Here is an 11,480-nt window from a genome sequence, read left to right as displayed (position 1 = left end):
CTGTGTGTCTGTCCTCACTCTTCTTCATAAGGCTTGAGACAGAAAACATCACACGATGTACACGTAATCTAAATCCAGACACTTTAATGATCATGTTCCATTGTGTTGTGTTTACAAAGCAAGTATGTACAGATTAGGGAGCAAATTTAAAACAATTGTTTACGAGTACCTGGAAAGTGCAAAAAGTACATTTGATAAACACAGAAATAATCAAAACCATGCTGTACATTTCATATTTATATTGTATTCATAAATAATCACAGATATACACATATCCAACTAGTGACAGTCACAGAAAATGATGCCAGATACAACACTGTCATTTGTCTTAAAGTCACTTCCTCCCAGGAATAACAAAACGATGAGAACAATCCTCAGATAAAGGCACTCCGTTTGTTGTAAGTCTTACAACCTAATGTCAGATGTGAGTGAACAAAACAAAAGAAACAAATCACAGAATCAAAAGACTATCAATGTGTGGGAGAGACACTTTGGCTTAGTAACACAAACAGCTGTCACCAATAACATGCCCTTACACTCACTTCTCACTCACACTCACACATACAGTACAGTACACACAATGTTGATCACACAGTCTCCACAGGATCTTCACACTGTGGGTTTTAGTGTCCAAAACGACAAAAAACACTTGGTGTAATATGTACCCAGGTGACAGGAAGGATGCGTAGTGTCATTTAAAGAAAGAAAAATTGAAGCAATGGCAACAGCTAAATGTCGAGGTAAGAGGGTGGCACCAGGAAGACAAAAGTAGTATGCAGGTGAAATGCTGCAAGGCGGCAAAAGACAAAAGCACCCAACAAACTATTGCTATTAAAATCTGGTGGAGCCCTTGGAGAATTCCTAAACCACATCTGAAACAAAGAGCGATTAAAAATGCTACTTTTCCTATAAATAAACAAGTTGTCTTAGTAACTTAAAAACATTCAATAAAGAGACTGCTTTAGTTGTCTCGAGAAGTCTCGTCTGCTGCCGTTAAAGCTCCATGCTATGATTCCATGGCTATGTGACAATTCAGCAACCCAAAATGCCACATCACGTGAGCACATGCCAAGCAAGACGCTGCAGATATGGATTTGCTGGACAACAATAAGCTCAATGAAACATACTAAAATGATAAATGGATAGGTCGAGTGTTTTGGTCTTGTAAGTGAGCTGTGTCACTGCATCTGACTGCTAATTGAGGCAACATCTGACCTCTCTGCACCCGAGGCAAACTAAAGGAGGGGAACAGAAAGGTCACTTGAAAATATACACACACAAACAATATGAAGAGGTGGTGGATCTTCTGGATCTGAACTGCGGCGCCAGCGCCATTTGGTCAGTCCGAAGCAAAGAAACTTAGTCCTTTTAAATGTGACGTAGACCAAACCACAGCACATTTCACTTGGATGAGACAGAATGAGGCAACCTGACATCAGCGGAGGTGCTGCAGGTGACACGAATGGAGCATGAGCATGAAGGCAGGTGCAGGGGGGGTGTTAGGGATTGGGGAGAGGGCGGGCGTGGGCTCATGCTAGATGATGTTGTCCGGCTCCCCCGAGGACATCCTGGTCAGCCTCTTGGTGGAGCCCCATAGCTTCCGTGTGATGTGGCCTGAACGCAGCTGAGAGGAGCGGAGGGAGAGGAAGTGGAGTAAGGGGAGGTGAGATGGAGGAGGGGGGGGAGAGTAAGTAAAAAGCCAAAAGAAAGAAGGAGAGAAGGGGATATGAGTTATGGGTAAAGTTGTTACTATTTGATTGCTGGTGAAGCAATAAAACAAAAATATAAAAACAAGGTTGATTCAATTAGTTGCAAAAAAGTGAAGGGAAAGGTGTACAATGATTTACTGCCTGGACCAATTACCGCTAAGTTGCTATGCACGACAAAACACATTCTGTGAGGTCCTGAGTTGGAATGTCAGCTCTGACCTTCCTTGGATGTTCTCTCCATGTTCAAGAGGAATTTCTCTGGCTACGTTGGCTTCAGACATACAGTCAAAATATTCTGTCATGTATAGCAACATATATATTACTTTAACAACGCAATAAAATTCTAGCTCAATGTGCAATATTATCAGCTTGACTTATTAAAAAGAAGCTCCTGCAGGAATATGGCTTGCAGAATCCGCAATTAGTGTTGCACATGATTTGTTTTAGATATTATAAAGTACTGACACTTCTAGTAATTAGCATCTAATAAACACTTAAAATGGGGGCATTCGAGGACTGGATTAGAGCGGCTACGGTTTCTGGATGACAGAGGTGGGGCTGAACACCAGCTGGTCTCGCTGGTGCAGTAGGCGAGTCGGCGAGCGAGCTCGAAGCGGAGCCAGCAAGGGGGAGGCCATGAGCGGTGATCCCTCCAGGCTCTGAGCGATGTAGTTCCTCAGTGAGTTCTTTACCTCGGCCCGCTTGCCCACGCCCACGATGATCAGCTTGCCATCTTGCAGGCCCACCAGAATGTGACTCTGCTCCTTGGTGACAGATACGCAGCGCACAGGCACCCGCATGGCCATGGGCTCCGCACGCAGTGACAGACTGCAGAGAGCCACAAAATTGTTCACTTGATCTTATCAGGGCGAGATACAATAAGAAATGCAGTGGGTATGGAAAGTATTCAGACCCCCTTAAATTTTTCAATCTTTGTTATATTGCAGCCATTTTCTAAAATCACTTAAGTTCTTTTTCCCCCTCATTAATGTACACACAGCACCCCATATTGACAGAAAAAATGGAATTGTTGAAAGCTTTGCAGATTTATGAAAAAAGAAAAACTGAAATATCACACTGCCATAAGTATTCAGACCCTATGCTGTGACACTCATTTAACTCAGGGAGGGTGGGGGGCTGTCCATTTCTTCTGATCATCCTTGAGATGGTTCTACACATTCATTCTAGTCCCGCTGTGTTTGATTACACTGATTGGACTTGATTAGGAAAGCCACACCCCTGTCTATATAAGACCTGACAGCTCTCAGTGCATGTCAGAGCAAATGAGAATCACGAGGTCAAAGGAACTGCCTGAAGAGCTCAGAGACAGAATTGTGGCAAAGCACAGATGTGGCCAAGGTTACAAAAAACAATTCTGCTGCACTTAAAGTTCCTAAGAGCACAGTGGCCCCCATAATACTTAAATATAAGTCGTTTGGGGCGACCAGAACCCTTCCTAGAGCTGGCCGTTTGGCCACACTGAGAAATTGGGGGAGAAGAGCCTTGGTGAGAGAGGTAAAGAAGAACCCAAATACCACTGTGGCTGAGCTCCAGAGATGCAGTCGGGAGATGGGAGAAAGTTCTAGAAAGTCAACCATCACTGCAGCCCTCCACCAGTCGGGGTTTTATGGCAGAGTGGCCCGACGGAAGCCTCTCCTCAGTGCAAGACACATGAAAGCCCGAATGGAGTTTGCTAAAAAACACCTGAAGGATTCCAAGATGGTGAGAAATAAGATTCTCTGGTCTGATGAAACCAAGATAGAACTGTTTGGCCTTAATTCTAAGCGGTATGTGTGGAGAAAAACGGGCACTGCTCATCACCTGTCCAATACAGTCCCAACAGTGAAGCATGGTGGTGGCAGCATCATGCTGTGGGGGTGTTTTTCAGCTGCAAGGACAGGATGACTGGTTGCAATCAAAGGAAAGATGAATGCAGCCAACTACAGGGATATCCTGGACGGAAACCTCCTCCAGAGTGCTCAGGACCTCAGACTGGGACAAAGGTTCACCTTTCAACAAGACAATGACCCTAAGCACACAGATAAAATAATGAAGGAGTGGCTTCAGAACAATTCTGCGACTGTTTTTGAATGGCCCAGCCAGAGCATCTCTGGAGAGACCTGAAAATGGCTGTCCACCAGCCAACCTGACAGAACTGGAGAGGATCTACAAGGAGGAATGGCAGATGATCCCCAAATCCAGGTGTGAAAATCATCATTCCCAAAAAGACTCATGGCTGTATTAGCTCAAAAGGGTGCTTCTACTAAATAGCAAGGGGTCTGAATACTTATGGCTGTGTGATATTTCAGTTTTTCTTTTTTAATAAATCTGCAAAAATTTCAACAATTAATTTTTTTCCTGTCAATATGGGGTGCTTGTGTGTACATTAATGAGGAAAAAAATGAACTTAAATGATTTTAGCAAATGGCTGCAATATAGAAAAGAATGAAAAATTTAAGGTGGTCTGAATACTTTCCGGACCCACTGTACATGCAATGAATCCTAGAGTCGTACAATTTTAAATTCAACCAAAACTATGAATAAAAACACTTTTCATGTGGCAAAACGTAATTGTTTTCACTTCCACCATTGTGTATGACATCACACAATAGGTCAGCATATCACATTGCATTGCATGTGTGATGTGAGACCTCAGCTCAGCGAGCATCAAAAGATTGATTGAGGAAATGTGTTTTGGATTTTCATTTGCTTTTTTTTTTAAATTTTTTTTAGGCAAGGACTGCGAACATGGATGATGTCACACAACGCTTCAGCAACAAAAAATACGAAAAGTGAGCAAAGCTACAAAGTGGTGCAACTACAGCAGTGTCCAGATACTCCAATGTCACCATCCATGCCGTTACTACAACCCCAATTCCAATGAAGTTGGGACATTGTGTTAAACGTAAATAAAAACAGAATACAATGATTTGAAAATCATGTTCAACCTATATTTAATTGAATACACTACAAAGACAAGATATTTAATGTTCAAACTGATAAACTTTATTGTTTTTAGAAATCACTGCATGTAAGCGGCAAGGCCAAAAACCAACATTGAATGCCTGAAAACCAACATTGCATGCCTGACCTTCAATCCCTCAGGCAGTACTTGATCAAAAACCGACATCAATGTGTAAACGATATCACCACATGGGCTCAGGAACACTTCAGAAAACCAATGTCAGTAAATACAGTTCGGCGCTACATCCGTAAGTGCAACTTGAAACTCTACTCTGCAAAGCAAAAGCCATTTATCAACAACACCCAGAAACGCCACCGGCTTCTCTGGGCCGGAGCTCATTTAAGATGGACTGATGCAAAGTGGAAAAGTGTTCTATGGTCCGACGAGTCCACATTTCAAATTGTTTTTGGAAATTGTGGACTTTGTGTCCTCCGGCCCAAAGAGGAAAAGAACCATTCGGACTGTTATGGACGCAAAGTTCAAAAGCCGGCATCTGTGACGGTATGGGGCTGTGTTAGTGCCAATGGCATGGGTAACTTACACATCTGTGAAGGCACCATTCATGCTGAAAGATACATACAGGTTTTGGAGAAACATATGCTGCCATTCAAGCAACGTCTTTTTCATGGACGCCCCTGCTTATTTCAGCAAGAGAATGCCAAACCACATTCTACACGTGCTACAACAGCGCGGCTTTGTAGTAAAAGAGTGCGGGTACTAGACTGGCCTGCCTGCAGTCCAGACCTGTCTCCCATTGAAAATGTGTGGCGCAGCGTAAAATACGACAACGGACTGTTGAACAGCTGAAGCTGTACATCGAGCAAGAATGGGAAAGAATTCCACCTACAAAGCTTCAACAATTAGTGTCCTCAGTTCCCAAACGTTTATTGAATGTTGTTAAAAGAAAAGGTGATGTAACACAGTGGTAAACATGACCCTGTCCCAGCTTTTTTGGAACCTGTTGCAGCCATAAAATTCTAAGTTAATGATTATTTGTTAAAAAACAATAAAGTTTATCAGTTTGAACATTAAATATATTGTCTTTGGAGTGTATTCAATTAAATATAGGTTGAACATGATTTGCAAATCATTGTATTCGGTTTTTAGTTATGTTTAACACAACGTCCCAACTTCATTGGAATAGGGGGTTGTAGATGTCAAAATTAAGGGAGCGTGTTTTAGTGTGTTAAGGTTTTATAGAGGTTAACCCCCAAAAATTCTTGAATCAGCAGGGATATGCTGCCAATCCATTGGTGCTGAGCCGCAAATATCCGGGGTTCTACTGTATTACCTGTTGGAAAATTGTTTCAACACCAGAACAAATCTAAAGGTGCCTCAAAGCAGCTTGTGTTCCTGTATACGAATAACGTTATAAATTTTAGGCTTTTACCTGTACAGGTCTCGAATGGACAAGTAGCCCTGCTCGCTGCCGATAACGACAAACTCTCCAGAAACGCACATGTCAGTCATCTGCTCCTTCAGAGGTTCACTGCAAAGGTGCTTCCCATTAACAGAGTAAAGGTGGAGGGCGTTTTTATCCTGTAACAAGAAAACAAAACTTCAATCCACTTAGGAGATGTTGGGAAATTATCGACCATTCCAGGTTGACTTTTGAGGATAAAATGTGTACTAAAGCAATATATGCACTTTTAGTGTTGCCTTGCCCTCCAGGCAGGTGTGGACCAGCAGGTGACCCTCCCAGGAGACGGCCAGGTGGAGGACGGACAGGGGCAAGGAGCTGTCGCACGGTGGTCGCAAGCAACGCACGTACTGACCTCTGCGCACTGTGTGGATGATCACTACCCCATCCTGATGAACACAGAAGTGAAATCAGGTTTCCTACACATTTGAAATGTCAAAATTCCATACTTTTTCCAGACCCTAATTTCCAGACTTCTCAGTAAAAAAATATTTTGTAGTCAAAATAGAAAGTTTTACTAAAACAATTTATTTCCCCTTGCAATGCCTGAGGGCTTGGATATGAAGAGTCATTCCAATCCGATAACGTTCTAAGGGGAAAAAAAAAACACTATTCAGTATTCCGGAAAATAGACGTTCTAGTTTGATAATATTACATAACATGCACAGGTATGACAATAAAAATCTGTTTTTATTATTATACATTCGGTATATTTCTATGTGACAGTTGATGCAAGATCTCCGGCTGGCACGCTATACTCTCTGTCAGTCTTTGTAGACTAGATGGCGGAATAAGATTATCGCAGGGTATCATTCAAAACATCAACAGATAAGCGTTCAGTTCGTATTTGTCACAGTTTTTTGCACCAGGAAGTGTCTCGACATTGTAATCACTTATTTTGTTGTTTTCTTCACTTTGAGTTCATCTGTCTCATCTGTGAATTTATTTAAATTTTACAGAGTTAACTCTTTTTACTGCTTTTGTGTCTCAATGTTTCCCTCAAGTCCTCAGTAGCATCCCAGTGAAAGGTGTTGTAGTCACCAAATAAAGTAAATGATTAAATCACTCATTGTTTTAAATTAGATCATTTCTCTCCTCAGAGTACTTCACGTTTAACTTATCAGACAGTCTGACTGTGTCAGATTCCCCTGTTTGCTCATATAATATAACAGCTAAGGGTGCTGCGCATTCATTTGGAACTATGTAATGATTTTTTGACAGGAACTACTTGAGACGTTCGAAGGGTGTACATTATCAGCTGATACTGTAGACTGATGAACTTTTCTGAGCCAATCAGAATTGAGTATTCACCAATAATACTGTGCTCTGACAGAATTTTTTTGAGATAATCATAATTATTTGTTTTAGAAAATAGAGCTGTTGCAACAGTCTTGTAAACATTAATATTTATCCATACAATAATTAAAATTTTCCATACCTGGAAATGTATTAAATAAAATTCCATACTTTTCCATAACTGCGTAGGAAACCCTGTGAAATAGTCAAAAGCATTATGTGCCCAGAACTCCACCACGGCGTAAACATTAGCCCTGTGGAGATCAGTGTGGTCACAGGCTATGATCTGGGCTACTAAAGATTACAGGAGGTAACATTTTGATGGATGCTGAGGGGGAAATAAAATAAAATAAAATAAAATATGCTATATGACCGAATCTGATTAGATACCATAAACCGGTGCAGTAGCAAATGGGTCCACACCAGATGGCACTGTTGTTCTTTCTTCCCCAAAGTTCTTCCTTTTCCCTCAGACGAGTAATAGAGATAGTTAATCCATCCCTGTACTCTATATTTGACAAGGAGCAGCAATTGAATTGCAAAAATAACAAGAATATATAAAAAAGGGAATAGTCCTGTAATCCTTCTAAGTGTTGTTTATGGATTAATTTCTTTAAACTTTCTATATTTCTGGACGTCTGACAACTTGTTCCTGCAGGTTCCCAGTCCAGAGCAGGGCACCCAGCCATCAGTCCCGAGACTGACATACAGATAGCTCAGTGGGCATATCACTGGCATGTCCAATTTTGTGCTAAAATTTCTTCTGAGCAAGAAGTGATCATGTCAAAGTGCGAGGGGACCAGGGAAAATTATGTAAGCAGTTCTGTTGTACCATTGTCTTCAGTTGTTAAGTTTTATTATGAGTCATGTAAGCTATTTACTGTCTTTGTGGTTTAGTACATTGCAAGAGATATTGGAAGTAATAAAAGTACTGCTGGATTGTCTATACACAACATATTCAATTGAATGTGCTGCTGCCAAAAGCACAATTTGGATCAGATTATATTTACCAGGGTGAAATTTGGTCTGACATGACAGCTTGTGTATTAACTCTCACCCGTGCTCCAGACACAGCCATGTCCAGCTCTGTGCTGATACTGACACTGACCACCTCATTAGTGTGGCCATATAACACCTGAACAGGTTTGGGATGCAGACCTACTGGAGCACCCCCCTTGCAGGAAGAGAGGACAGAACAAACAGTTACAAAATATTTTGTAGTACATTAATGGGCAAACATATCGTTATGTTTCTACATCTTCTACAATTGGTGAAGAATGCCAGCGTATTATCTGATCAATCTGCATGAAAACACTGATGATCATTTTCACTGTCAAACACGCTGCAGCAACAAATATTATGTTTGACTAGCTAGCTGTATGAAGTGACTAGATAGGATCAATGAGGCTCAAACCTGCTGTAGAACCTGCCACACCATGCAGGTGGTGTCTCTGGAGCCAGAGATAAGGTGGATGCTGCAGTGGTCTGTTGACAGGCAGGTTACAATATCTGGAGGAGATATAAGATACAGGACAAAGGCACAGATGCTGGGACCATCTAATAATTAGACCTCTTAAAAAAAAAACAAAAAAAAAACAACAGAGTGGATATGGGCAACACAGTTTTCATTACACGTTACACCATCCACCCACCCATCCATCTTGCATACCGCTTATCCTCACCAGGGTCGCGGGTGTGCTGGAGCCTATCCCAGGTGACTGGTCGCCAGCCAATCACAGGGCACATAGAGACAATTTGTTCATGTCTGACACAGGCCTCTTTCATATGTGGATATAAGTGGGATTGTATTTTTGATTGTCGTCAAAAGGGAACTAACGTCACAATTGTTCGACAAAACAGACGCCACAAAAGCAATGGGGGACGAAGGAGCAGAAAACAGTCAATGGTGAAAAGAAGATGATTTAGAACTGATAAATAAAAGAAAATGTTGGCTCCGGGTGCACAAAATCCGTAAAATTAATGCGTCATGACGAGACCTACGAGAGTGGCCATATTTACCTCCGTAAAAAACTGCTGCCTCGTGTTGATACTGTAGCGGACACGCCATGAAAAGATGACACCCAGCAACCCAGTCTCCGGCGAGACTCGCTCTTCCCGCCGCGATAGACAACCACGGGGTGGCGAGACTCAACTTCACATATAGACGCTAAGTGAATCACCAGCCATGATCATTAGAAGCAAGACACAGACATTTGCTTTGGCATGCCGACGCCAAGTGAATTACCAGCACCCGGAGCATCAAAGCGGAGACAAAAGATACCTAGTTCGCACTAGAACGCTAAATTAATTAACTTCAACCACCAGCCAGCCCGGAGGATTTCACCAACAAAGACGTCTCCACCCTGCTGGATACCGCGCCACTTGGCCAGTAAAGCAGGGAGTTTGAACAGGGCAACAGCGACACCCACAGGCGACGGAAGGGCACTACAGGCGCAGGTTCATGAAACACAGTCTGTACCGGACTTGGCTGGGAGTTAATATTTTAAGAACTTTACATGAACGCCACTAGTGATTGTATTTCTGCAAACTTGAATGTCTGATGTCAAATCTGTTGTCAACTGAACCAGATGAAATGTTTTCACTCCACTCCACATTGCAAATATTAGTGTTCTCAACAATCACATAACATTTGTAACATTCGTTACAGGTATTAAAGCAGATGGGCATGAGACAATGAAAAGAAGGAAAATGGTCTCGTTATCTTAAATCCAATAATTAATATTTTATTCCACTGGTTTTAAACCGGCGGCACGGTGGCCGACTGGTTAGAGCGTCAGCCTCACAGTTCTGAGGACCCGGGTTCAATCCCCGGCCCTGACTGTGTGGAGTTTGCATGTTCTCCCCGTGCCTGCGTGGGTTTTCTCCGGGCACTCCGGTTTCCTCCCACATCCCAAAAAACATGCATAAATTGGAGACTCTAAATTGCCCGTAGGTGTGCATGAATGGTTGTCTGTTTGTATGTGCCCTGCGATTGGCTGGCAACCAGTTCAGGGTGTACCCCGCCTCCTGCCCGATGACAGCTGGGATAGGCTCCAGCACGCCCGCGACCCTAGTGAGGAGAAGCGGCTCAGAAAATGGATGGATGGATGGATGGTTTTAAACCGGCACGGTAGCCGACTGGTTAGAACGTCTGCCAGTTCTGAGGACCTGCGTTCAATCCCCGGCCCCGCCTGTGTGGAGTTTGCATGTTCTCCCCGTGCCTGCGTGGGTTTTCTCCAGGCACTCCGGTTTCCTCCCACATCCCAAAAACATGCATTAATTGGAGACTAGTTCAGGGTGTACCCCGCCTCCTGCCCGAAGATAGCTGGGATAGACTCCAGCACACCTGCGACCCTTCTGAGGATAAGCGGCTCAGAAAATGGATGGATGGATGGATGGTTTTAAACCACGAAATAATCCCAAAATGGAAAATTAACACTCAGGTGCAGCTCCCCTCATTCTACTAATCTCACATCACAAGTCAGTTTGCTTTGCCAATGTTCGTCTGTACTTTGTTTGTTTTGTGTTTTTCTGTATTGTTTCCCTGTAGATTCCCCATGTTAGAACATTAATTTTTCCATAAAATGCATTACCTGTTTTGTTGTGTGTGTTTGGGTTCAAGGAAAGAAACCTCTGGCCGTCTAGAACTCTTATCAAAATGTCATAAAGTGTAGCAAGCTTCAGATTGCGAGACTGATAAAAGGTTTCTTGTCACTTTTCCTAAATTTGATCCACATAAAAAGTGACACGGTGTCCTTATTTCTAGATAAAATATTTTGATTTATAACGCTGTAATTTAAAATTACGCTAAACCGGAAGTAATGTAGGCGTCGCTTCCAGCTCATTCTTTTCTCCTAAATTAATCACATTTTTATTTAACCCATATATGCTACAGTACGCATGCGCAATGTGATGTCTTGATTCGTGAGCATGTGTGTGATGTCACAGACTCATTCTGTCCACATTAGTTGCATTTCTTTCTGTAAAAAACAACAATACTACTACATTTTTTTTTTTTTTTTTAAAAACCTACATAAAAGGAAAAATCTGAATTGGGCATCATGCTCTGCAGTGTGAATGTAGCCTATGT

The 11,480-nt window shown here is 42.3% G+C and overlaps 1 protein-coding gene across 5 annotated transcripts in view; it reads right to left on the bottom strand.

Annotated features, from left to right (window-relative positions):
* Positions 1 to 62: 62 nt before the first annotated feature.
* Positions 63 to 11,480, bottom strand: part of nbeal1 (neurobeachin-like 1) — a 49,888-nt gene continuing 38,470 nt past the window's right edge. For 4 of the 5 annotated variants that reach the window (XM_061690578.1, XM_061690587.1, XM_061690595.1 and 1 more), the window contains 6 exons: positions 8,805 to 8,899; positions 8,448 to 8,564; positions 6,322 to 6,483; positions 6,065 to 6,213; positions 2,402 to 2,537; positions 63 to 1,624 (listed from right to left, as the gene is read on the bottom strand). In XM_061690578.1, the coding sequence (XP_061546562.1) occupies positions 1,535 to 1,624; positions 2,402 to 2,537; positions 6,065 to 6,213; positions 6,322 to 6,483; positions 8,448 to 8,564; positions 8,805 to 8,899 (749 nt within the window). In that variant the 3' untranslated portion in view covers positions 63 to 1,534. Of the gene's footprint in view, positions 2,538 to 6,064; positions 6,214 to 6,321; positions 6,484 to 8,447; positions 8,565 to 8,804; positions 8,900 to 11,480 lie in introns of all 5 variants that reach the window. The other variant, XM_061690570.1, reaches the window with a different exon arrangement.

Source organism: Phycodurus eques, chromosome 1 (assembly GCF_024500275.1).
Source record: "Phycodurus eques isolate BA_2022a chromosome 1, UOR_Pequ_1.1, whole genome shotgun sequence".
NCBI lineage: Eukaryota > Metazoa > Chordata > Actinopteri > Syngnathiformes > Syngnathidae > Phycodurus > Phycodurus eques.
The sequence above is the reverse complement of the archived record's forward strand: the minus strand, read 5'-3'. Positions and strand labels throughout refer to the sequence as shown.